General features: G+C 46.5%; 3 protein-coding genes across 3 annotated transcripts; all 3 read right to left on the bottom strand.

Moving 5' to 3' along the window:
• Positions 1-891: 891 nt before the first annotated feature.
• On the bottom strand, positions 892-2102 carry LOC135579982 (olfactory receptor 6M1-like). The gene has a single exon (XM_065070032.1). The coding sequence runs from the start codon at positions 1994-1996 to the stop codon at positions 1013-1015; it is 984 nt and encodes a 327-aa protein (XP_064926104.1). The 5' UTR covers positions 1997-2102; the 3' UTR covers positions 892-1012.
• A 6810-nt stretch (positions 2103-8912) lies between these two features.
• Positions 8913-10433, bottom strand: LOC135579981 (olfactory receptor 14J1-like). Its single transcript, XM_065070031.1, has one exon. The coding sequence runs from the start codon at positions 10175-10177 to the stop codon at positions 9242-9244; it is 936 nt and encodes a 311-aa protein (XP_064926103.1). The 5' UTR covers positions 10178-10433; the 3' UTR covers positions 8913-9241.
• Positions 10434-23582: 13149 nt separating this feature from the next.
• On the bottom strand, positions 23583-24488 carry LOC135579955 (olfactory receptor 10AG1-like). Its single transcript, XM_065070009.1, has one exon. It carries the CDS (start codon positions 24399-24401, stop codon positions 23583-23585), a length of 819 nt encoding a protein of 272 aa, XP_064926081.1. The 5' UTR covers positions 24402-24488.
• Positions 24489-26917: the final 2429 nt, after the last annotated feature.

Genomic DNA, 26917 nt, shown 5'->3' with positions numbered 1-26917 from the left:
CAGACAACCCCAGTCACACACATGCCCACAGACACACTATGTCCACTCACTCTGGTCTCTCGGTCGCTGGCACCAATGACATACAGGCTGTCTGACCCCCTGGCCCTGCTCCAGTTGCTACACTTACACGTTTGTGCAGAGAAGAGATTTGCTCACATAGCAAAGACTTAGAAATTAAGTTTAATGAGAAGACAGGACAGACTGCACTGGATGGGGTCCTTCCCCAAGCTTCCCATGAAAAGTCCTGTGTAACCCAAAAATGCTCTTCCCCTCCATCCCATAATGTGTCCTGCACCGCCAGGCAACAATTCCCTTAGTCCAAATGGTGATCCAGAGAGCTTCGGTCAGTGATTCCTCTTGATGGGCTTCACACCTGGACAACGAGGCTGATGGCTTTCCCAGAACAACCTTGGGACAAGATGTTTCATCCTTAGTAGCCTGTAATTTGGGTTCTGACTTGCCATTGAGCCTTTGTGCTCTTCTTGGTTTTGGAGATGGGCTCGTGGTGAGCTGGTGGCTCCCCAGCGATGGTGCTGGGAGCAGCTGGGGCAGGATATAAACTGACTTAGTCCTCCTGCCATTGTTAATGCCTTCTTTGTGTGTGCAGAGGAGCTCCTTATCACTTAATACAATCCAACGAGATAGAACAAGAGGAAATATCATCAAGTTGTACCAGGGTAGGTTTAGGTTGGATAGTAGGAAGAAATTATTCACAGAAAGGTTTGTCAGGTGTTGGAACAGGCTGCCCAGCGAAGTGCTGGAGTCACCACCCCTGAAGGTGTTTAAAAGGCATTTAGACGAGGTTTTTAGATGCATAGTTTAGTGCTAAAATTAGGTTAGGTTAGGTTATGGTTGGACTCAATGATCCCGAGGTTCTGTTCCAACTGAAATGATTCTATGATCCTGTAAATCTCCTGAGGTATCTCTGTCTTGAGGTTACATCCATATACATTGGTATTATTTAACATATGATAGAAGATCACTGGACTTGCTGTCCAGAAATGCCTCATGATCAGGGGAAAAGCTGAGTTATTGTACGGGCAATGGCTTCTTTCAGGGCCAGTATCACAGTCTTGTTTCTAAGACTGTAGATGAATGGATTTAAGAATGGGTACAGGACAGTATTCAGCAAAGCTATGATTCTGTTGTTCTCCAAGGAAACATCTTCTGAAGGACACACGTAGAGAGCAATGCAGCTCCCATATCCAATTGCCAAGGTGGTGAGATGGGAAGAACATGTAGAAAAAGCTTTTTTCCTCCCAGAGGCTGCTGGAAGATGTAGAATACAGAAAATGATGCACATGTAAAATACCAGAGTTAAACATAAGGAACCTAGAATGAAAAAGGAAAGGAAAACAGAGTCCATTTTCCAAAGCAGTCTGGTGTCAGAGCAGGACAGTTTGAGTAAAGGGGAGCTGTCACAAAAGAAATGATTAATTTTGTTTGAGCCACAAAACGTCAGCTTGTAGGGGAGGACCAGGCGGTAACTCAAGAGTGTGAAGCCTGTGACCCAAGCAGCAACAACGAGGTGGATGCAGAGCTGAGACTTCATGATGGCAGCATAATGCAAAGGTTGGCAGATGGCAACATAGCGGTCAAAGGACATGACAACAAGTAGAACAAGCTCTGTACAGCCCAGTGCTGAATAGAAATAGGATTGAGCAAAGCAGCTGCTTAGTGAGATTGTTCTCCTGCCAGAACTCAGGATTATAAACAGTTGGATGCTTGTAGAGGATATAAAACAGATTTCCAGGAAGGCCAGATTGCTGATGAAAAAGTACATGGGGGTTTGTAGGCGGTGATCCACACACACCAGGAGAATGATGGTAGCGTTCCCCACCACTGTTGTCAGGTATATGAGCAGAGAGACCAGAGAGAGAAAGAGCTGTAGTCTTTGATCAAGCCCTGAGAAACCTTCTAGGATGAACTCAGTAACTGTGGTTGTATTTTCTGGTCCCATGCTGAATTTCAGTTTATCCTGTTGAGACAGGAGCATAGCAAAAAGCAAGCGTGATAACTGCACAGCAGGATGAAAGGTTCTACACTTCCTTCTCTGCTTCTTTCCTTTCTTGTTGTCTTCCTATATTACACAAATACAGATAGTTCTTCAAGCATTTCTTACACCCTGATTTTTCTGTATCACATTTCGGTTAGAGTCTCAGAGAATTTGTTGTCTTCTTTCTACCTTCTTCAAACACTCATGAAGAATTCTTTCTCCAGAACAGAGGATTTTAAACAGCCTGTTAGCTGTTCCTTGCAAACTCCAAATTCACGCAGACCTGTTCCAAATATGTCACACCTATGTGCCTAAGTAATCTCTTGTCTTGCACAAACACTAAACTATCCAAAGCAAAGCAAAGCAAAGCAAACCAAACCAAATATGTATGTATGTTGAAAGCTCTTCTTGCTACTTTTCAGTACTTGCCTTTTTGGACCCTGAGTATCCACTGATTTCAGAATAAGTAGTATCAAGCATCTCTTTGGTAATCCTCTGCTTTCCTCCACAGCTTCTTTCTGTTTCTTCAGGAAAGGGAAAGGGAGGGTGGAATAGGGAATAAGTATAACTTGTCTTCTTTGTTACTCCAAATAATGACTGAAATTTGTTATGGTTCCATACAGTCTTATCTCTACATCCATCTGCTCCGAAATGCAGTTGCTTCCAGTTGCTCATTGCTATTGGTATCAAGTGCCCTGACCTAAATGCAGAGCAAGAGAAGAGTGACTGGAAGAGACTCGTAACTTTTCTTTTGTGTGCCAGTTGTAGGCTGGGAGGACTCAGCCTTGAGAGTTTTCTCCTGTCTCCACTGAATATAGAGGGAGCCTTGGGAAAACAAATTCTTACAGGCACCTGTTACAAAGTCTCAAATCTCTGATTTCTGAAGTTATTAAGTTGTTTTTTTTTTTAAATCAAACTACACATCTAGCAGAAGGGAGCACAAAAAATCACACATATACAATAAAGACTGGTGTTTTTCGCTTTGTCTTTGCATTTGTTTTTAGACATAGAAAGGAGTAGAGCAGACAGCTCCAAAACCAGGATGATTCAAAATGCAAGGGGAGGAGAGGAAGAGGAGGAGATGGTGGGTTTGAGGTGGTGAAACAAAGCTGTGTTGTTGTGCAACCAGAGCACTTCAGTCATTAGTCCCCTGGGTGGTCCAAGGACTTTCCCATCTCACCATCCGCAGAGACAATAGGAGAGACTGGTCTGAGACAATGGATCAGCCTGAAACCAAGTGATTGGGTTCAGTCAACCTCCTTCAATATCAGCCACCTCCAAAATAAGCAAAATTCAGTCACCTTAAAAATTAACTGTTGGCCTGAATTATTATGAATTATTCCTAACTCTCCAGGTGGGATTTCAGACAGTCCTGGAGCCAGGCAGATCCTGACTGACCAGCAGCGGGAAGGCAAATACTCAGAAGTCATGAAGGTCATCAGAAAGATGGTCCCAAGATGATGACAGATTTGGGAAGGTCAAGGGGAACTGGGACAAGAGAGACTGGAGATTTGGAAGAAAAAAGAATGGCTTGGCCAACAAAGATGAAAGATTTTGAGGGGTTCAGGTAACAGTGAAGCTGCTGTGACACTGACTGTGAAAACATTCATGTTAGGCCCTTATCTGGGTTCTAAGCAGTAATCTTAAACCCTAACCTTACCTCTAAATGCTAGTCCTCACCCTGACAGTAATCCACTACACTAAGCTCTAACCCCAAAATGTACCTCTAAACCAAATCCCAAACCCATAACCCCTTATTCTTCCTCTTATCCTTTTACTCACTTTAATCCCCACCCTGTATCCCTAGCCTTAAAATACCAGTCTTAAACTTAGCCCTCACCACAACCTTAAAAAAAACCCTAACTCATGAAGCTAGCCCGTAACCTTAACACTAACCACACACCTAAGCAGATCGCAAGATGCCTAAATCCTAACCCTGAAGAGTGAGTTCTAATCCCTAATCCCTAAATTGAACACCTAGCACCCATAGATCTCATTCTCATGCTCAACCCACATCACCTTCAACCCCTGTCCCTACCGTACACAGCAGTTTGACCCCTTGGGGGCAGAGCAGAGTTATTCTGGAGTAGCCATGGGGCACCTTGCAGGACTGGCATGTCAGAGAAGCTGAAAGACCACCAGCAGGTGCATGGGCTTGGAGGGCGACAATCATTTTACTTTTATCTGCAGCAGGCGCATGTCTTTAGTCTTGTCTGAGAAGCTGAAAGGCCAACAGCAGGCATGTGGCTTGGAAGGTCATGGTGAAGATACTTCTTTCTGGCCAGCTGGTAGGCCACAAGCAGGCTGATGGGAAGGGTCATATACTTTAAGGATGGATTCTGAGATGATGGAGCTTTGCTTGGTAGCAGGAAACAGCAGAAGAGAGAGAAAAACTGCTGCAAAGTGCTTCTTGGAATGCGGAGACAGGGAATGAGGAGATAAAAATCGCTTTGTGTTTCACAGAACAGCCAAGGACACATCAGTGAAGGTACAGAAATGCTGGGGGGAGAGCAGGGTAGGGAAGAGAGATGGGTGTCTGCAGCCTGCAGGGAAGACAGGGCTGTGACAGTGTAAGCCAGTCTGTGGCAGAGATGGCCAAGGGCTCTGGTAGGGCTGGAAGGCAACCACAGAACAGAGATCTTCATCCACTTGGCCATGGCAGTGGTCTCTGCCACTTAGACCTGTGAGGATACATGTTTTCCTCATGGAACGGGGGCCCTATTGCCTCATTGCAGCCCCATAGGGAGGTGTCAGGCTGTTGTCCTTCACGCCTCACATCCCACTGCCCCAGGAAGAGCCACGCATGAGGGACAGGATCTGCCTTCCCAGGGGCTGGGGTGAGGGCTTGGCCTTTCTGCCTCATAAATCAAACCAAATCTTTTCTCAGCATCAGAATTGTCTGTAAGTTACCTTTGCCTATCTACCATCATGGCCTCCAAGGATCTGCTCTAATGAGTCCACAAGGAGAGTTTGTCAGCAATTTCCCTCAGTTGGGCCAGTTAACACACTGAGATACTTTGGCATTTGCTTCTGACTTTATGTCCTTGAGAGGTTTTTTTCAGTCTCCTCTCAGTATCTGAGGTTCATGGACTCAGCACCAAATGCACCATGGGGTTCATAAAAGTTGAGAAAGCTCTAAGGATCCGTGTCTCTACCATGTTTTTCTTAAAGTCTTCAGGACTTGTACAGTTAATTAGAGAGGTTTTAGGAGTCTAGTTATAGAGGAAGAGTTCTGTAAGCATTTAATAATTTTTATTTTCATTTTCATTTTCATATTTAAGGACTTTTTTCATTTTCAGTTTATGGATGAGGTGATAGCAGTATTTTCTGATTGGTATTGATCCAGAGTGTCTCCTAAGGAGGTCTGGACAGATTGGAAAAGCAGTCCCTTGAGGTCTGATACAGTGTGGGCAACCTTGCTCCTCACCTGCCAACCCCACCCTTTCTGTCATTGCACATCTGGAACTTACATCACTTTTCCTTACATCTGGGTTCTCCACTGAAGTCTGCAAATGGATGTTAAAGCCCCTTTCCACTAATTTCCAGCTGCTCTCATTAGAGAACTGGCTGCAAACAGGCACAAAAAGGGTTTTCTTATTTTTGAACACACAAATTAAAAGGTGATAAGATGAAACAAAAAGATAAAACAGACGCCTCAGCTCTATGTCAAGTCTAAACTGACTCCAATGAGGTCCACCTTCCAAAAGGGAGAACTATACAAGAAATATTTTTGGCAGATAGATAGGAAATTATAAACATAAACACAATTAAAAGACATGGTGAATTTATCAGGCCAGGAGAAAATAACTGGAATGTGAGGGAGATGAAACACACAGAGTAAGAGATAGACTATCACAGAATCCCAGAATGTGAGGGGTTGGAAGGGACCTGGAAAGCTCATCCAGTGCAATCCCCCCATGGAGCAGGAACACCCAGATGAGGTTACACAGGAAGGTGTCCAGGCGGGTTGGAATGTCTGCAGAGAAGGAGACTCCACAACCTCCCTGGGCAGCCTGGGCCAGGCTCTGCCACCCTCACCGGGAAGAAGTTTCTTCTCAGATTTAAGTGGAAGCTCTTGTGTTCCAGCTTGATCCCATTACCCCTTGTCCTATCATTGGTTGTCACCGAGAAGAGCCTGGCTCCATCCTCATGACATTCACCCTTTATATATCTGTAAACATTAATGAGGTCACCCCTCAGTCTCCTCTTGTCCAGCTCCAGAGCCCCAGCTCCCTCAGCCTTTCCTGACACGGGAGATGCTCCACTCCCTTCAGTATCTTGGTGGCTGCGCTGGACTCTCTCCAGCAGTTCCCTGTCCTTCTGGAACTGAGGGGCCACAACTGGACACATTATTCCAGATGTGGTCTCACCAGGGCAGGGTAGAGGGGCAGGATAACCTCTCTGACCTACTGACCACCCCCCTTCTAATCCACCCCAGGTACCATTGGCCTTCCTGGCCAAAAGGGCCCAGTGCTGGCTCATGGTCATCCTGCTTTCCACCAGGACCCCCGATCCCTTTCCCCTATGCTGCTCTTTAACAGGTTGTTCCACAAATTATACTGGAACCTGGGGTTGTTCCTGCCCAGATGCATTACTCTACACTTTCCCTTGTTATATTCCATTTAATTTTTCCCCGCCCAACTCTCCAGCCTGTCCAGGTCTCTGATGGCAGCACAGCCTCTGGTGTATCAGCCACTCCTCCCAGCTTGGTGTCATCAGCAAACTTGCTGACAGTCACTCTATTCCCTCGTCTAAATTGCTGATGAATATATTGAATAATACAGGCCCCAGCACTGACCCCTGAGGCACTGCACTAGATACAGGCCTCAACTGGACTCTGCCCCGTTGACCACGACTCTCTGGCTTCTTCCCTTCAGCCAGTTCGCAGTCCACCTCACTACTTGGTTGTCCAGACTGTACTCCCTCAACTTAGCTGTGAGGATGCTGTGGGAGACTGTGTCAAATGCTTTACTGAAATCAAGGTAGACCACATCCACCACTCTGCCATCATCCATCCATCTTGTTATGTCCTCATAAAAGTCAATGAGGTTGGTCAAGCACGACTTCCCCCTGGTGAAGACATGTTGACTGCCCCTAATGGCCCTCTTATCCCTGATATGCCTTGAGATGGCAGCAAGGATGAGTCATTCCATCAGTTTCCCAGGGATGGAGGTGAGGCTGACCGGTCTATAGTTACCCGAGTCCTCCTTCTTGCCCTTTTTGAAGACTGCAGTGACATTTGCTTTCCTCCAGTCCTCAGGCACCTCTCCCGTTTCCGAAGACTTGACAAAGATGATGGAGAGTGGTCCAGCAATGACCTCAGCCAGCTCCCTCAGCACCTGCAGGTGCATCCCATCCGGACCCATGGATTTATGGATGTCCAGATTGCCTAACTGCTCCCTAACCCAGTCCTCATCAACCGAGGCAAACTCATCCATTGTCCTGACTTCCTCTGGGGCCTCAGCGGTACGGGGCCCCTCAGGACAGCCTCCGGCGGAGTAGACAAAGAAGACATTCAGTAACTCTGCCTTCTCTGTATCTTCTGTCACCAGGGCACCCACCCCGTTCCTCAGTGGGCCTACATTGCCTCTGGTGTTAGTTTTATCTGCCACATACTGGAAAAAGCTCTTCCTGCTGTCCTTGACCCCTCTCGCCAGGTTTAATTCTAAAGAGGCCCTAGCCTTCTAGTTGCCTCCCTACACCCTCTGACAACAGCCTCATATCCTCCGCAAGTGGCCAGACCCTCCTTCCATGATCTATAAACTCTTCTCGTCCACTTGAGCATACCCAGCAGCTCCCTGTTTAGCTGGCGATGCAAGAACAGGGAAATATCAATATTTCATCTCCCATTGCTAATACACGTCCTGAAAAATCCTCCGTTTGAAATAATGGGAAAAGCTCAGACATATTATTGAACTAATTCAATCATTTAAGTTGATTTAAAGGTGCTCATAATTTTTGAAATTTCTCAGGGTTCCAGACAGAGCTCCACTGTCCAACCATAAGCCTAGAACCCATAGGAGACCGGAGACCCTTGGGACCTGCGGGTGGAGCCTGGTCAGAGGTGCCCAGGGCATCTGAACTGCCAGAGCTTCAGGGGCTTTTGTGTTTCCAATCCTCCACCCCATCCTGCTGTGGGGCAGTGAGTGAGAGACTGTGTGGTGCTGAGCTGCCTGTCAGGGTTAAACTACAAAACTAAACTCTGCTCCTGGCTATTTGCTGTGTGATTGGGCTCTCTGTTGTGTGTGTGTTTGGGTATGAAGGTACGTACACGCTTTCCTGGTCAATTCTAAGTGATGATAGCAAGGAGGAGGAGGACACCAGGATCTGGAGAGACCCAGGGTTGGAATGGCCAAGTCGGTAATATCTCTCAGTCTGGGCAGACCCAAAGCCCGGATCCACAGTGGAGGAACCACTGAAATGTGTGAGACAGCAGGTAAGTTCTGCGCAGGATATATGGACCACTTGTGCAACCTTCACACCAGATCAGTCTGAGAGGAAGAACAGGACAGGGTCAGTTGTGCTGCTCATGGTTGTGTAAGTGCTGCTGTTGGTGTGGTGGTTGTGAAGGTGCTGTTGCCTGTTGGAGCTGGTCTGTGTCAGGTTGGCTTTCCTTTTGGCTGAGGCCACACTGGGTGATCTCTCACTCTTTGGACTCCAGTCGCTGCCCACCTCAGGCACACGTGGTTCACGTGTATCTCATGGGCTCTCTGGGCACCTCCTGATTCTTCTCCTGAAGGATGTCCTCTGCCCCATCATGCACTGGGACAGTGCAGTCTGACCCTATCTCAGTGAACGTTCACCATCTCCTCTGTCAACAGACAAGAAGGGATGTGGCCTAAATCCAAACCTTGTTCTGTAATAGCTGCCAATGTGACAATGAGCTTTTCACTCTGGTTGTTTGGGGGGTGAAATTCCTGGGCTTGTTGTTGATATCAGCTTATGGAACAACAGCCAAATCTAGAGAAACTGCAAGGGGGAGATGTCATTTTATTACAGAGAGGCAATGAAAAAGTCAGCTCCGAAACAATGCTAGAAAAAAATTTATACAGGTTTCAGGTGTTTAAAAATCATTTGTACTGGGTTCATTTCTCAAGAGTGTAAGCTGAATAAAAATGCTTATGTAGGAACATCATAACTGCAAAATATATGTAAAGCTAACAAAATAAAAAGGATAAAACAAGAAATAGAGTACAGGCCTAATTGGGATACACTAGCAGTCATTTGTGTAGAATCACTGAAAATTTATTCAACATCAACTAATATCCATGAAATCCCTTTCCTAATGGACTCCTTGAGCTCCTGGTTCCTCATGCTGTAAATGAGGGGGTTCACTACTGGAGGCACCACCGAGTACAGAAATGACACCACCAGGTCCAGGGATGGAGAGGAGATGGACGGGGGCTTCAGGCAGGTAAATATGCCAGTGCTGACAAACAATGAGACCACGGCCAGGTGAGGGAGACACATGGAAAAGGCTTTGTGCCGTCCCTGCTCAGAGGGGATCCTCAGCACGGCCCTGAAGATCTGCACATAGGACACCACAATGAACACAAAACACCCAAAGACTAAACAGACAGTAACCACAAGTAGTGCAAAATCCCTGAGGTAGGAGTGTGAGCAGGAGAGCTTGAGGATCTGGGGAAGTTCACAGAAGAACTGGTCCACAGCATTGCCCTTGCAGAGTGGCAGTGAAAATGTATTGGCCGTGTGCAGCAGAGCATGGAGAAACCCACTGGCCCAGGCAGCTGCTGCCATGTGCACACAAGCTCTGCTGCCCAGGAGGGTCCCGTAGTGCAGGGGTTTGCAGATGGCAATGTAGCGGTCATAACACATGACTGTGAGGAGAGAATATTCTGCTGTGACCAGGAACAGACAGAAAAAGACCTGTACAGCACATCCTACATAGGAAACAGCCCTGGTGTCCCAGAGGGAATTTGCCATGGTTTTTGGGAGAATGGTGGAAAGGGATCCAAGGTCAAGAACAGAGAGACTGAGGAGGAAGAAGTACATGGGGGTGTGGAGGTGCTGGTCACAGGCTATGGTGGTGATGATGAGGCCGTTGCCCAGGAGGGCAGCCAGGTAGATGCCCAGGAAGAGCCAGAAGTGCAAGAGCTGCAGCTCCCGTGTGTCTGTGAACGCCAGGAGGAGGAACTGGGTGATGGAGCTGCTGTTGGACATTTGCTGCCTCTGATGATGACAGACTGGTGAAGAAGGAAAAGCAAGTGAAAAGTTCAGAGACACTTTTCAAGGCAGAAAGTAATTTTTTTTCCTCCTTTTTTTCTTTTAGATAGTCCTGTCCTACCTGTGGAGTCTTCTTCAAAGGTAGAAATCCTCAGCATTTCCCTCATGAGACCTGAGTGGCAAAATGTTCAATGTCACTCAGTGCAGTCTGAGGGGAGCTGGGCTATCTGTCAGTCTTGTTCCCAGCTCCTCATTGCTCCTATGTGCTTGAGATGGAGGATGATCACAGTCGCAGCTTGTCCTTCAAAGAAACATGACCCTGCTGAGGGTAGAGATATCTGGACTTAAGGCTCAGGTCTCCAAACGTCTCCCTCTTTCACAGAGTGCCTGAGGGTGGAAGACACACTCCCCGTCTCGGCAAGACACACAGGGCACCTTTCAGCTGCCTGCATACAGCTGCTCGACAACATTTCCACAGTCTTCACACCTCTGGGGCTTCTTTAGGGGCAAAGATGCTGTGAGATAATGGTGTCTGGTGTCAAGCACACAGCCTCTCAGGACACTGCAGGGAAATGGTCAAAGTGTCCTACAGGCAGGATCTCCTCTGGGGAAAGACATTCACTTCCCAAGCCCACAGCCCACATCTCCTGGAGCTTCACAGGTTAGAGGGAGGCTGGGGCTTCTCACTCCCATGCAGACCCTTTTCTGGCAAGGCTCAAAGGGTTTGTGTCTGAAATTCCCCCAACCCCACAAAGTCCAAGAGCAGGAGCAGGAGCAGCACGGACAGGTGGGAAAAGGAGGAGCAGCACCAGGATTCTTCTGCCAAGGGAGGCAAGAAGAGAGACAAAGACACTTGAGAAAGTCATCACCATAACCAGCCATGCAGACAGCCTCTCAACCAGCAATGCTGTGAGGCATCCCACTCACCCTGTGCTCTGCAGAGGGAAATGGGCGCTGGCTGGAGAGAGGCACCTCTCCTCTGCCGGAGCTCTGGCTGCAGAGTGGGCAGCTGCTGCCTTGTGCCCACGGCCGTGAGGACACAGACTTGGCTGGGTCAGACAAGAGGCCCTGTGGCTTGCTCAGAGGAAGGGCTCTGCATGGGAGGGGATGACAGGCAGTTTTCCCAGTTCTCATTTCCACGACTTTACCATTTTGTATTGCCTTCTTTCCTGCCCACCTCTCTGCTTCATGGACCATTTCCACCTGCTTCTCTGTTCTACATCCTTTTCCTCACAGTAATTTCTGAGGGATCCCATCCCACCATCTATGTGTTCAAAACTCCCCCTGGGAGGCTACTGTCTAAAGTCACCTCCCTGCTTGTAGGTGGTAAAGAGCAGGTCAGACAAACTGTGGTGTTGACAGCAAAGTGGATGCTGGTACTGTCTGTAGGCTGAGAGATAGGTGCAGCAGTTTATCATGTTCCTAGCAGACCTAATGATCACACCGCTTAATGGTTCAAGAGTCCCTGTCACTTCTCTGAAGTCACCAGCTCCTTTCCCCTTTACACCCCCCCAGCATGAACTGAAGGCTAAAGCAAAACCTTCCTTTCCAGGTAACTCCTGCCTGGGCCTTGCTCTCAAGTGGAAGGTCCTCAGAAGGAGGAAGGAACTGTCAGAAGTGCCCTGTGGGTGATCTGGAGCAGCCCTGGCACACACAGCACCCTTTTGAGAGCAGAAGGACCCTGTCCTGTTAGAGGTCGCTCCTTCCACCCAGAGCTTCTCCCCTCAGTGTTCCTGGGATCTCTCCGGGCAGGCTGAGCGCTGAGCTCTGCAGGACAGCCCTGGGTATGCCTGGGTGCTCACCCAGCTTCACACCCCTGCAGCCACCCCTGGGAGAAAGCAGCTTTCATGGCCTCTCCACTGATGCTGCAGCAGGGAACACCTCTTGTAGAGAATGTCCTCCTTCTCCACGCCAGAAAAGAAAGGAGAACCGTTCTTACAAGTCCCACCAGTCATGTAATGTTTCAGCTTTTGGAGATCTCTCCAGGAAATGCAGCTGCATTGTCCTACATGCAGAGACTTACCATGTTAGGACTGTGAAGATTTGCCTCTCATTGAGCACTCAGCAACCTACCACCCTACATGGTTTTTACCCTCTCTCTGCCTGGCTCCTCTGCCCTCGGTGCTGCAGGCAGAGCCCTCATCCCTGCTGCGTGTGCAGAGGAGCTGCTCCTGGGCAGAGCTGTCTCTCTGCAGCGCTGCCACTGCCATGAGCTCCCTCTGTGCCAGGAGCCCAGCCCAGCTCAGCAGCACAGGAGCAGCACAAGGGGGCACTTTCTCTGTCCCCTCTGGGCTCCCTCCAGGTGTCACTGGGGCTCCAGGGGGACCTGCTGTGAAATAGGCTGACATAACTACTTATTTTCTGACCTTCAGCTGGGGAGAAAAACTTCTTCCCAGCAGCTGATTTTCTCAATCAGAGACAGCTTTAGCTCCAGGAACACCCTTTTTGTTTTATTACTTTTAGACAGGACACCAGAGAGTGTCAGGGAGGACTCTTCTTTATCTATTCTGAGGGAAGGGATTCAGCTGAGTCAATGAAGTCTTCTCATGCTGAGTTTGCAGTCCTTAGAGCCAAAAGAGGAGGTAGCTCTATCCCATGCACACCACAAACCCACAGGAGGTGGGATTCATCTTTCCTCAGATCAGATGTGTGCAAAACAGGCTCCTGCACAGGAGCTCCTTGTCTCAGCTCTCTTGCTAATTAATGGAGGTGGAAGGCAGGGGGAACATTTTCAGACACAGACACCTGGTGACATATTTGGTTCCAGAGGTGACCAAGATGCACGCAGATAACTGCAAGCTCTAATGGAGCAGTTCACAGAGACAAGGCAGCACCTGGGAGCACCTTCTTGGAGGCTGGTGGGAAATTCCTTTGGCCAACTTAAATGACAGGAAGTGCCCACATGTAGGACAACTGAACCTGTGACAATTCCTTATGTCCAGGGCAGCCTATAGAGGATGTCAGATCCCAATGGATGTGATCAACAAAATTGCAGCTTTGTCTCCACTTAATAATAAAATGGAGACACAGAATTTCTTAGGCGTTGTAGGTTTTTGGAGAATGTATATTCCTGACTACAGCCAGATTGTGAGCCCTCTCTATTGAGTGACTTGGAAAAACAACCATTTTGGGTGGGGCCCTGAACAACGACAAACCTTTGAACAAATTAAGCGTGAGATAACTCATGCGGTGGCCCTTGGGCCAGTTTGGACTGGACTAGATGTTAAAAATGTGCTCTACACCGCAGCTGGAGATAATGGACTTACCTGGAGACTCTGGCAGAAAGCACCAGGAGAAACTCAAAGTCGACCCTTAGGTTTTTGGAGTCGAGGATACAAAGGATCTGAGGCCAACTACAGTGACTAAAAAAGAGATACTAGCGGCATGTGAAGGGGTCCGAGCTGCTTCAGAAGTGATCGGTACTGAAGCACAGCTCCTCCTGGCACCTCGACTGCCAGTACTGAGCTGGATGTTCAAAGGGAAGGTACCCTCTACGCATCATGCAACCGATGTTATGTGGAGTAAATGGATTGCACTGATCACGCAACGAGCTTGAATTGGAAATGCCAATCGCCCAGGGATCTTAGAAGTGATTACAGACTGGCCAGAAAGCGAAGACTTTGGGATGTCTCCAGATGAGGAGGAAGTAACACGTGTTGAAGAAGCACCACTGTATAATACTCTTTCAGAGACTGAAAAGCAGTATGCACTGTTCACAGATGGATCCTGCCATCTTGTAGGAAAATATTGAAGGTGGAAAGCTTCTGTATGGAGTCCCACACGACAAGTTACAGAAGCCACTGAAGGACAAGGTGAATCTAGTCAATTTGCAGAAGTGAAAGCCATCCAGCTAGCTTTGGACATTGCTGAACGAGAGAACTGGCCAGTCCTTTATCTCTATACTGACTCATGGGTGGTAGCAAATGCCTTGTGGGGGTGGCTACAGCAATGGAAGAAAAGCAACTGGCAGCACAGAGGTAAACCCATTTGGGCTGCCACACTGTGGCAAGACGCTGCTTGGCTAGAGAGCCTGCCTGTAAGAGGTCATGTGGATGTTCATATGCCTAAAAGTTGAGCCACTGAAGAACATCAAAACAACCAGCAAGCAGATCAGGCTGCTAAGATTAAAGTAGCTGAGGTGGACTTAGACTGGCAACATAAAAGTGAACTTTTCCTAGCTTGGTGGGCCCATGATGCTTCAGGGCATCAAGGTAGAGATGCAGCATATAAATGGGCTCATGATTGAGGGGTGGACTTAACTATGGACACTATTTCACAGGTTATTCATGAATGTGAAACATGCACTGAAATCAAACAAGCAAAACGGTTAAAGCCTATATGGTAGGGGGGGTGATGGTTGAAATCTAAGTATGGAGAGGCTTGGCAGATTGATTATATTACACTCCCACAAACCCATCAAGGTAAGCGCTATCTACTTAAAATGGTGGAAGCAACCACCGAATGGTTGCAAACATATGCCGTACCTCATGCTACCCCTAGCTCAGAATACTATCTTGGGCCTTGAAAATCGAGTCCTTTGGCAACACGGCACACCAGAAAGAATTGAGTCAGACAATGGGACTAATTTCAAAACCAGTCTTACAGACATTTGGGCCAAAGAACATGGTATTGAGTGGGTATATCATATTCCATATCATGCACCAGCCTCTGGGAAAATTGAAAGGTACAATGGTCTGTTAAAAACTACGCTAAAGGCAATGGGTGGTGGAACCTTTAAAAACTGGGATTCATATTTAGCAAAAGCCACTTGGTTGGTCAACACTAGAGGATCAACCAACTGAGCTGGGCATACTCAATCAGAAGTTCTACGTACTGTAGAAGGAGATAAAGTCCCTGTAGTACACATGAAAAATATGTTAGGAAAAGTAGTTTGGGTTACTCCTGCCTCAGTCAGAGGCAAGCCCATTCGTGGGATTGTTTCTGCCCAAGGACATGGCATCACCTGGTGGGTGATGCTTAAGGATGGAGAAGTTTGGTGTGTACCTCAAGGGGATTTGATTTTAGGTGAGAATATTCAATAGTGAACTGTATGATGTCAATTGCTACATGATGCTATATGCCATACTAACAGTGTTCAGTAAGTGTCTTTCAGATCAAGACAGTGGTGATGAAACCAGACCTGCTTCAATAAGTGGTGCCTGACAGCTTCTTTGAAATTGATGTCTTTAACCCACAAACTGTGGGCATGAGATGCACTAGATGTACCATTTTCACTGCCCTGGGAGACTGTTGTGATAAATGAAGCTTAAAGTCATTAACTAAATTAACTGAATGAGCTTTTCAAAAGGATGGTCCATGGACTAAGAGAATGATGAATTACATCTATACATATATGTACATATGTATATACATATATATATATATGGTAGTAGGAATTAATTAGATTGTATTGATAAAGCCTAAGCATGCCATGAATGGTATGTGATAAGGGGTAGAATGTTCCGGTTTTGTTAAAAATAAGAGAAGTTTCTCTTTAAGTGATTCTTTCTTTCAGTTAAACCCTTCTTAGTAACTGCACTTTTCTGAAGTTGGATACATGTTTTGGTAGACATAGCAATAGAATGCAAGGTCGCTGATAAGGATGCACATCCTGTAAGTGAAAGGGGCAAGGAGGAGCAAACTGAACAGGTGACTAAAACTGACCAACCAAGTATTCCATCCCATTCATGTGATGCTTCATATAAAAGTGGGAGATCATGAGGGTCTCAACCCTTTTTCCCCTCTTCAGCTATGGCTGGCACCTGGTAAGGACCTTGCAAGTCGTCCCTGCAAACTGAGGCCTAGTGACATACTGAATCCAGTTCTGGTTTGCTGCAGAGTCCAACTTAGGACTTCTGGGTGTCTGCTCTGTTGCTGCTGGAGAATTTCAAGATTGGTTTTGTATATTTTGTATTATCTTCTCTGTTTTATTAGTAGAATTAGTAAAACATTTTTAACTTTTTCCAACTCTCTCTCTTTGTCTCTCTTTGCCCTCCTATCACTTGTACTTAGTGGGGAGGGAGGATGAGAGGATCTGGGGGGGAAGAGGGGGTTAACAAAGCATCTGCCACCGTGGTTTATTGTCACCCTGCAATCAAACCTTGACACTCTGTAGATCAAGAAACCAGCAGGAAATAATTTGTCTGAGCTCCCATCTCTTCCAATCTTCTCTGGAGCTGCGGATACAGCCCCAGCAGGAAGAAAGGGTTATGGAGTCAAAATTCCAGCTGACACATGGAGAGGCAGCCCATGGGACGGGAGGCTGCATCATGCTGACTCAGCAGGGGCTGTGCCTCTGCTGCCTGATGGTCATAATGGCTGCCGCTTCCCTGGAGCCATGGCCCGCCAGAGTGTTGACAGCTTCCCCCAGTTTCGTTTCATCAGCAAACTGACTAAGCAACCCCTCAAGTCCCGAGTCTAAGTCGTTTATAAAGACATTGAAGAGTGCTGACCATAAGATGGATCCCTGTGGAACCCCACTAGTGACTGGGCGCCGGCCCAACATGACCCCATTTACTAGAACCCTTTGAGCCCAGCCCATCAGTCAGTTGCTCACCCACTGCATTGTGTGTTTACTCAGCTGTGTGCTGGACATCTTGTCCAGGAGGAGACTGTGAAAGACAGCATCAAATGCTTTACTGAAATTCCAAAAGATCACATTGACAGGCTTCCCCTGGTCAACTAGGTGGGTAACCTTGTTCCAGCATGAAATAAAGTTTGTTAAGCAGGACTTTCCCCTCATGAACCCGTGCTGGCTGGGACCAATGACTGCATTGTCATTCAGATATTTTTCAACAACTCCCAGAATGATCTTCTCCATAATTTTGCCAGGAACATCAGTGAGGCTGACAGGCCTGTAGTTGCCAGGGTCATCCCTGTTGCCCTTCTTGTAGATTGGGACAACGTTTGCCAGCTTCCAGTCATCCGGGCCCTCTCCAGATTCCCAAGAGCATAGAAGAATCATGGAGAGAGCTCCCTCTGTGATGTCAGCCAACTCTTTAAGCACTCTTGGGTGAATCGCATCAGGCCCCATCGACTTGCAGGGATCTAGCTAGAGTAGCCAATCCCGTACAATTTCCGAATTGATTGGGAGTTTATAATTCTCATAGCTATGGTTTTCTAACCCAGGGTTATGTGACCCCCAAGTCCCTCATTGGTGCAGCCCAGAAAACAATAATATCTTGGGATGCATCCAATGCAGCGTGGCCAGCAGGTCGAGAGAGGTTATTCTTCCCCTCTGCTCCACTCTGGTGAGACCCCACCTGCAGTGCTGCATCCAGCTCTGGGTTATCCAATACAACAAAGACACGAACCAATTACAGTGTGTCCAGAGGAGGCCACAAAAACGACACCAGGGTTGGAACACCTCTGCTATGAAGAAAGACTGAGTTGAGGTTGTTCAGCCTGGAGAAGAGAAGGCTTCTCATGACCTTTCAATATGTAAAGGGAGTTTATTGGAAAGATGGAGAGAGACTTTTTGCCAAGGCCTGCAGTAATAGGACAAAGGGCATGATTTTTAACTGAAAGACAGTAGGTTTAAACTGAATGCAAGGAAGAAATTTTTGTATGATGAGGGTGGTGAGACACTGGAACATATTGCACAGAGGAGCTGTGGATGCCCCATCGTTGCTAATGTTCAGTGTCAGGTTGAATGGGGCTTTGAGCAACCTGATCTAGCGAAAGATTTCCCTTGCCATGGTAGGGGGGCTGGACTAGATGATCTTTAAATGTCTCTTCAACATAAACTATTTTGTGATTCTATGATTCTGTGCTTGAGCTGTATGTGAAGGTGGATGAGCCATCACCACCCACCAACAGCCTGTTGTTTGGATTAATTTATGTGGAGACAATAACCCTCAAAAGATGTGTGGAAAATGGCAGTGCTGAACTTGGATTTCTTTTTTTCTGGGATTTTCTGACCACATCCATCTGTGAAGCTTGCACTTCACAGTCTTCCTGATTGTCAGCATCAAGGTTCTCATAGGGCCCAGTCATCACAGTGGGGGACTTAAGTCTTCACAGCCCCTTGTACTTCTTATTCAGGAACTCATTCTGAGGACTTATCAGGTGTTCACTTTTGTCACAGAATGGAGATGACAACCCATCTCTAAGCCCTCTTCCTGGGTAGGGCCTATGGGGCACTTTGTGTCAGAGGTTCTTTCCCAGCCATGTCCCTGCTGCTGGCCTGTCACCTCCAGAGACAGAACTGACCTCACAGTCCCCTTCACAACCACATGCTTTTTACTGAAGTATGAGTTTCTGAGACACAACTGGCCTCATAATACCATAGCCATCCATCAACCTTCTTATGGCCCAGGACCTGAACAGATAGAAGTGTGCTTGTTTTATCAAATTGATCAAACCCTACTAACGATTTGAGTTGAGAAACATTCTTCCCAGGAACTTCTGTATTTATGCTGACATCTTTTATATCTCCTGACTCTTTTTAAATTTTCTTTTCTTTTTCCTCTCTGTATTCTTTCTTCAAAAACCCCTCAAAGGGAAAGAGTCATTGAATCACAAAATAACTCCAGTTTGAAGAGAGCCCAAATCATCTTTTCTCACTCTGCTGTTCAGGGCAGGGTGAACCACGTGAGGGTATCGAAGTGCTCCGCCCAGTGTTGCATCATCCACAAAGGTGCTGAAAGTGCACTCGTAAACATCATACAGTGGGAATATAAACAAGTTCAACAGTCTTGGCCTGGGTTCTGGTCGCTGAGGAATGCGACTAGTAACTGGTTGCATGGAGTATATTTTACCACAGGTGACATTTGATCTTGATGGTTCAGCCAATTTCCTACCCAATGTCCTCTTATTCAGCCCAGAGAGAACCAGTCTGGCTATAAGGACACCACAGGACACCACGTCTGAGGTCTTGCAAACCACTATGTACACGACATGCCTTTCTTTCCCCAGGCTGTTTTGGTTTCAGCAATCCCTTTCCTGTCCTTCAACGGCCTGGAAATGGATGCAGAAGAACATGGCCCATCCCCTTCCCAGAGACAGAGTCAGGCTGATCAGCCTTATAATTCTCCCAGTTCTCATCCCTGCTCTTCCTGAAGATGGCTTTGATGTCTGCCTTTTCCAAGGACCCTAGAACCTCTTTCGTTGCTCTGGTGCTTTTGAGAGTACAACCCAGAATCAAGGGCAAGTGTGACATAGCAAACAGGAGCATTTGCAATGAACCTGTCCAAGGCAGCTGAGAAGAATCTTACTGGGCCAGTGGGGTTTGTTCCTGGAGTCACACACAGAAATGTCAGGGTTCTGTTGGGCATCCACATCTGGGCTGGCCTCGTGGACTCCTTATGTACCCAGGGATGTTCAGAGACAGACATTTCCCTTTTTCATACATAGGCAGGATTCATGGTGCCTCTGTGACCTGCTGTTGACACTCCCAACTGATTGGAGGTACTTCAGCCCCACAGTGTATCATCCTGCTCTGCACTGATCTGAGATTTCCCATTTCATGAAGAATGGACATGGGGATCTCAGTTCAAGGAAGCACATCCCAGTGCTGCATTCAGCCAGGTGCCCACAGATGTTACTCCCAACCTAAAGTGACTTGAGACACTGTCTGTCCCACAGGCCTTCATGGAACTCCAAGGAATAGCTGATGATGTTTGTGCTCACTCCGGTTCATCTCACCTCAGATACATGATGTGCATGTGTGTATCTCACCTGTACAATGCTAACGTGGACTTGTGATCTACTCATTTCATGTCCCTCCATGGAGGGAAGAACAAACTCTGAGCTGGGCTGGCGGGCTGGAAATGGCGGTCGTGAGGGGCCAGTCTGTAATAATTGCTCTAGGGCAGTTCTATGTGGTGTCCAGCACACACAGGCACACACCAGACCCTGCTCTGTTGGTCCTGCAGGTCTCTGGCAGGGGGGCTGGCTGTGAGAGAACACTGCTGCGCACCCTAGCCCTGCACACCCACAATGTTCAGCTGTACACTGGTGTTTGTTTGTATCTGTGGGCCACTTCCTTGGGCATGTGTTTCAGATAAACTTCAGAAGAAGATCTAAACCTTCAGGTATTGCCCTGAGAAGATCAGCTTTCTTTATGGAAAGCCTGTTATGGAGTCCAGCTCTGTCACGCAAGTGCCCATTGCCTGTTCCTGCCTGTGGTCACAGGACTGCCACACAGCAGGACGGTGACCAAGCTGCCAGAGCACTCAGGCCTTGCACCAACACAAGGGATCAGAAAGAGACTAGTTAAGTTCAAAGAGAACAGCTGGAGAAAGCCAAGCTCTGATGCTCCCTGAAAGTTCTGCCATGCTGGGATCTGTTCCCCTTCATCCACGTACACGGGAACTGTCCCTGCACCACCAAACAGCCCTTGAAGGGATGATCTCAGGAAAAAAAAAAAGCTGAAGGCTCTTTATTTTGCTTAAAAGCATTGGGACCATGGCTCCTCATTTAGGCAGCAACTCAGGAAAGAAAAGCAGACAGTGAACTAGAAGGGGTCATGTCACTGGTGCCTTCACCTGCAGGAAATTCTGCTGCAGCAGTGCAAAATTTGGTGCATTTCTGTTATCACTCTTTCAGCACAGAAAATCATAAAGAAACAACTGTTTCCTAGGAGATGGTCAAAAAGTCCCTGTTACAGCCAGGAAAACTCATGTTGAGTTCTGGAAGGAGAGAATAAGTATATAGTAAGCAACAGGAAGATCCAGGAATCCCAAAGCCACTTCTGAAGAGCAAGGGGTTCTGACCAGCAGTGACTCACCATGTGTAGGTGTGGGAGAGAGGGTAGGAGGGTGTCAGAGAGAAAGAAGGGGGTGGCTGATGGCTGTAGCCCTTGCACTCATTTGGGATCTGACCCTTTACCTTCCTTGGCTAGAAAAGAAACAGCTGCCATCTTCCACCTGTCCTCCACATAATGTGGAGAAAAGATATGAAGCAGGGTGATTTAAGGGCAATATTATTAAATAAGTGTAATATTTAAATATTAAATTTAAATAATTAAATTGTAACAAAGAGGCATGGGAATATAGCGGAAGATTTGGCGAGGAGGTTAGTTAAATGTAAATGTAAATATGCTGAAGTGACTTGCACCCGTCTGTAGAAAAAGCACATACATCACACTAATTGTTCTACTGACCTTGTGTGCTTGATGAGCAGAACCTCTGTGTTAGATAACACAGGCCTGTGAGAAACTCTAGGCACCTTATCACTATGTCTGAGATTCCTGCTTTGTTGTGAGAAAGAGCAGGAGGAGGCACCTGCCTGAGCCTTGAAATACAGGTGAGCTCAGCAGGGCCAGTGATCTTCCAGCAGGGCTGAACTGACCAGCGCCTGCGTTCCCATTTGTGTCACCTCCACCTGGGAGCTTAGATGTGACTTCAGAGATCCCCTGGTAGAGAGGTAACTAAAATAAAACTTGCTATTTGCAATGCATTCGTGGCCTCTTGCTCTTCTTGTGACATGCCTGCGTATTTGTACACAAAAAACATAGCAGAGAGAATCAGCACTGTTTTAAAAACTTCATGAGAGAAGCCAACTACTGAGAAGTTATGGCTATTTTGCCAAGGAAAAATGAATGCTAGGAATTAAAGTGCTTTAATTAATCATAATGAAGAATGAGAAGTAACTCCCTTACGGCACTTTTCTGTTACTGGTGATAGTAGTACTAATTCCTTAAACATCCTTGAGAGTTTCCTCGTTTTTCTGATTTCCAAAGTTCAGCCTACTCAGATCATCAAAGGACTACCTCAAATCTCTGTAACCCAAATCTCTCAAACCTTGTCTCATCAAAGATCTTTTACCCCAGGGCACTTCTCGCCATCATTTCAATACACTGCCTGGTCTCTATACTTCATGCGGGTGAAGTCAGGATATTCCTTTGCAAAGCCTTCTCTTCAAAAATCTTTTCTACATGCTAATCCCACTGGTAGCACCTCATGCTGTGTACAGCTCCACCTTCTTTCTGCAGAGCTCTATGGGATGAGCAGTTTTCTTGTTTCTTTCATGCCCATTCACCTTCACAACCTTTTTATGTTGTACGCATAACGAATATTGCCTCAGGAAACACATCTGTCCCTCACATCTCCAGCCATTTCTGACTGCAGACTGAGATATTTCCCCCCCAGGAGCAGACCTTGAGTAAAGCTGTTACATACATGGAAACACACTTCAGTGCTGCATACACTTTTTGGCTTAAAAAACCCTACTGGTCACATTTTTCCAAGAGGCAGTTTCAAAACAGCAAAGTAGATTCAGCACACGAATGCTTGTGCTGGTTCTGGCTGAGATAGAGTCAATTTTCTCCACAGTAGCCATTTGGGGATGTGTTTCGGATTTGTTCTGAAAACAGTGTTGACAACACAGGGATATTTTTGTTATCACTGAGCAGTTCTTACGCAGTATCAAGGTCTTTTCTGCTCCTCACAGTGACAGAACAATGAGTAGGCTGGGGGTGCCCAAGAAGCTGGGATGGGACACAGCTGGGACGGATTATCTCAGTGGACCAAAGGGAGATTCACTGCCACATGATGTCATGCTCAGCATATAAAACTGGGAGAAGAAGAACGAAGTGGGGGATGTTCAGAGTGATGGCATTTGTCTTCCCAAGTAACTGTTACACGTGATATAACCCTGCTTTCCTGGAGATGGGATGAACACATGCCTGCTGATGGGAAGCAGTGAATGAATCCCTTAGTTTGCTTTGTTTGCATGCACAGTTTTTGCTTTTCATATTAAAATACCTTTATCTCAACCCACAAGTTTTCTCACTTTTACCCTTCCAATTCTCTCCTTCATCCCACTGCGGGGGGGAGTGAGTGAGCAGATGTGGTGTTTAGTTGCTGCCTGGTGTTAAACTATGACAAACAGAAATTCCAGAGGTCTCTGGGCCCCTGTTCCAGTACTGGACTGTTCATCAGGTGATTTCTGGTCTTTTATTCCTTATGTCAAGTTTGTCTACCATTACACAACTCAGTGCAAGACTCACAGCAACAGAAGATGACCTGCAGGTCTTTTATCTTTTTTAAGCTAATTCCATGTGGGGAGATTGTAGGTAATCCATGGGGTCTAGCAAGGGGTTTCTCAGCCCTGAAGATGGTCATCTCTTCGTCAATTGTGTCACCCTCTGGGCCCCATTTACTATTGGCCATGCTTTGACTATTCCCCTTTAATGTTACCTTGGTCAGACAGAGCTTGAAGTAGCTGTTGGCATTAAGCAATTTAGGGGCACTGAAGATGCTCTAGAGTACAAAGACAGCATGGTGGGGCATGAGATAACAGGAATGTCTCAGGAGACCTTTCCCCTTCTTGAGGAGGATGAAAGCCAGAGTGGACATATGGTTTTGTTTGAGCAAATATGGGATGCTTTGTTCAGGCAACCATGTACCTCAGTGGGACTTCTGGTACTATTTGGAACTATTTTACATACTCTGTAGTATCACTTTGTCCATAGGAGTTTCTTCAAGGCAATTCTCACTTCCTTATTTCTCAGGCTATAGATGAGAGGGTTAAACATGGGGGTCACAATTGTGTAAAACAGGGCAAGGTATTTGTCGATGTCTACAGAATCCCTTGACCGTCGCTTTAAGTAGACCACTGTGGCTGAGCCATAGAAGAGCGTCACCACTCCAAGGTGTGAAGAACAGGTGGAAAAGGCTTTGTGTCTGCCCAGAACTGAAGGTATTTTTAGAATTGCCCTGATAATATTAATGTAAGAAAGAATTATTAAGGAGAAAGGAAGGATCACAAATACCACGATGATGGTGTACAGCATCACTTGATTCCAGAAAGTGTCTGCACAGGCCAGTTCCAGCAGAGGAGGGACATCACAGAAAAAGTGATGAAGGTCATGGGATGCACAGAAGGGCAAAGTGAACACCTGGTAGGTCTGTCCTATTTGTACCGGTGCAACAACCACCCATGACCCCACCACCAGCCTGATGCAGAGACCTCTGCTCATCATGAGGGTATAGTGCAGGGGGTCACAGATGGCTACATAGCGGTCATAGGCCATCGCAGCCAGGATAAAGCATTCGATGCTGCCCAACAAAACCAGAAAATACAGCTGAACAGCGCAGCCAAGGAAGGAGATCCTGCCATCTGCCATCAGGAAACCCACCAGCATTTTTGGCAGAGTGACTGATGTGTAGCAGATCTCCAGGATGGACAAGTTCCTCAGGAAGAAATACATGGGGCTGTGGAGGGTGGAATCCACTACTGTGATGAGTGCTATCAGGCCATTCCCTGTGAGGACCATGAGGTAGACGGTCAGTAAAACTGTGAAGTACAGGCCCTGCAGGCTGGAGCGGTCAGAAAATCCCAGAAGAACGAATCCAAGTACAGCGGTGTGATTCTCCAAGCCTTTTCCCGGGGGCATTTTCCCTATAAAGAGCAATCCAAACAACAGGCTCTTAGAAGATGCTGATGGCCTGTCCACCACCACACACCCTTCAAGCCCAGAGACAGACTCCAAACATCAGCATACATGTGACTGCAGGATTAGGTGACATTGACCAAGATCTGCATAAATGTTTGGAAATCTAACATCATTTATTTGCTGCAGATGGGTTTGTAAAGAGAGGAAAGAACAGAATCTTTGAGCCAGAATGACACTTTTTCATCATATGCTTAAAAGAAACTTGACTTCCTTTTTTAGAGGTGATTTTATTAAATATATTAACTGGTGATGGATGAGAAAAATGGAAGAAAATTGATAAATACTAGCACCCTTAAGAATAGTCTTGCTTAAGAACCAGTCTTACATGGTTAAGAGTGAATCCCATCAGGAGTAAAACAGGCTTTTATCTGTCAATGAATCCAGTGACACTGATGCATCCATGCAACATTTTAACAAGACAGATAAGCAGTAGTTTATGCATGAATCACAAGTTTTCAGGGTGCTAAAAAGACTTCTTTGTGTAAGCCATAGAACTTCTTCATGCAGTTTTCAGTCACACAGAGAAGAAAGTGATTAAAAGTGGGTAATCTCCCTACGACACCCAATTTTCCTTAACAGGTCAGGTTTTTATAACTTCTGAATGAACCCTGAATAATTCAGCATTCCTAAACTTGCTGCTCTGTCACTTGGATTTCTGACAGATTACAAATCCAGCTGACGGGCCATTCGCTATTGTCCCAACCCTGCAATGCTTCCCAGATTGCTACAAGCCCTCATAGATGCAGAGCAATGGGGAACTGAGCCTTCCCTTCACATTCCCCACCTTCCCAGAGCACAAGAATGTCTTGCCAGGTACAGATGAAGGGTGTGAGCTACAAGCAAACAGGACTGCAATAGCAAGTTGCTTCTTATGCAGAAGGGGCTCAGCTGAAATCTTTTTAAGAATCTCAGCTTGACATGAGGAAGGAATGTCCTCTTCCAGGCAGAGGACTGAGGCTGCTGGCTGTGTCTCTCCGGCTGTCACCATCTCCCTTTGAGAAGTCTTAAATTCCAATGTATTAATGATGAGAACAACAGATCAGAAAACATGGTAAAAGTATTCAGGTTAGCTAAGTAAAAAACACAGGGTGGTTTTCTCAAGAGAAAAACCTGAATTCACAAAAAAAAACGTGGTCCTAATAGTTCCGTTATTTTTTCAAGGTATTCTTGCTTTTTTCCAATGAGATTTTTTTCTGTCTCATAGAGATGCCATTTAAAATTTCCAAGATAAAATTCGGGTTTGCATAAGGGAAAAGTCACAATGATAGTTTTTGAACATACCTATTTATTAATATAAATGTGAAGAAAAATAAAATATTTTTATTTTCTGAAAGAGCTGTAAGATACCACATTTATTTTAAATTAAGGCTTTAACTCAAAGCAACCATTTACCTTCAGATTATCTACATACCAACATTTCCTGCTTGTTTCAAAATGTCTTCAAACATACAGCCTATTCTTTTTAACTCTCAGTGCTTCACAAGATCGGAGGTAGAACACAGTTCAGGCTAGCTTTGCTCAAGGGAAGCTGACAGAGATCTTCTTATATTGTGATTAACCCATAGGCAGCACTTCTCAAAGCTGAAGGGAACACATTCCAGTGAGCCCAGCCAAGCTGGACAGATGCCTGCACCTATTTCTGGCAGTGTCTGTGCTGCCAGACTATACCCACATTTCAGAGCCTACCAGAAGGGATTTACCGTTGCCAGGAGCCGAGAAGCAGGAGAACACTCCTCAGTCCATGATGCTGCAGGAGGCAATGGTGATCTCTTTTTCTCTCCGTTGTTCCCCTGAAAACCACCTGGATTTGGTTTTCTGGGCACCTCTCTGTCACTCTTGGTTATAAGACAGTTAGTAAGCAGCCTCAGGAGAGAAGGCGGGGATGCTGGTGATGTCGCATGGACACCCACAGCACCACAAACAGTTTTAGAAAGATCATCAGAATCATGGGCGTTGGTCTGATGAGCAACAGCCAATATAACCATAGGTCTTTAAAAAACTGGAACATGAGGTTTAGTTGCTCAAAAGAAAAGTGCGAAACTTGTGGGAGAAAAAAACAAAACAAAGGCAAGCAGGGCAGTGGAAAAGAAACCAATTCTATCTGTGCTTAACTTCACTGTGCAGCAACAGAAAAGGCTTCTTGGTACCTCCCTGTCCCTGGGACACAACATGTGACTGTGCCCCATGTTATCCCCAAGACTGAGGTGGCCCTGAGAGGCTGAACTCCAATTGCTTGTGGTGCCTGCATGCTGGTTCACATCTAGAAAGGGCCTGAAGATGAAGGCTGGATTTGAGACATGTGCATTGGAAGGAAAAAAGGACCATGTCATGTCACT

The sequence above is a fragment of the Columba livia genome, chromosome 7, assembly GCF_036013475.1.
Source record: "Columba livia isolate bColLiv1 breed racing homer chromosome 7, bColLiv1.pat.W.v2, whole genome shotgun sequence".
In the NCBI taxonomy this organism is placed as follows: domain Eukaryota; kingdom Metazoa; phylum Chordata; class Aves; order Columbiformes; family Columbidae; genus Columba; species Columba livia.
The sequence above is the reverse complement of the archived record's forward strand: the minus strand, read 5'-3'. Positions and strand labels throughout refer to the sequence as shown.

Excerpts from the sequence above, each read along its gene's own strand:
- LOC135579982 (XM_065070032.1), bottom strand. The coding sequence starts at position 1,996 with ATGCTCCTGTCTCAACAGGATAAACTGAAATTCAGCATGGGACCAGAA.
- LOC135579981 (XM_065070031.1), bottom strand. The coding sequence starts at position 10,177 with ATGTCCAACAGCAGCTCCATCACCCAGTTCCTCCTCCTGGCGTTCACA.
- LOC135579955 (XM_065070009.1), bottom strand. The coding sequence starts at position 24,401 with ATGGTCCTCACAGGGAATGGCCTGATAGCACTCATCACAGTAGTGGAT.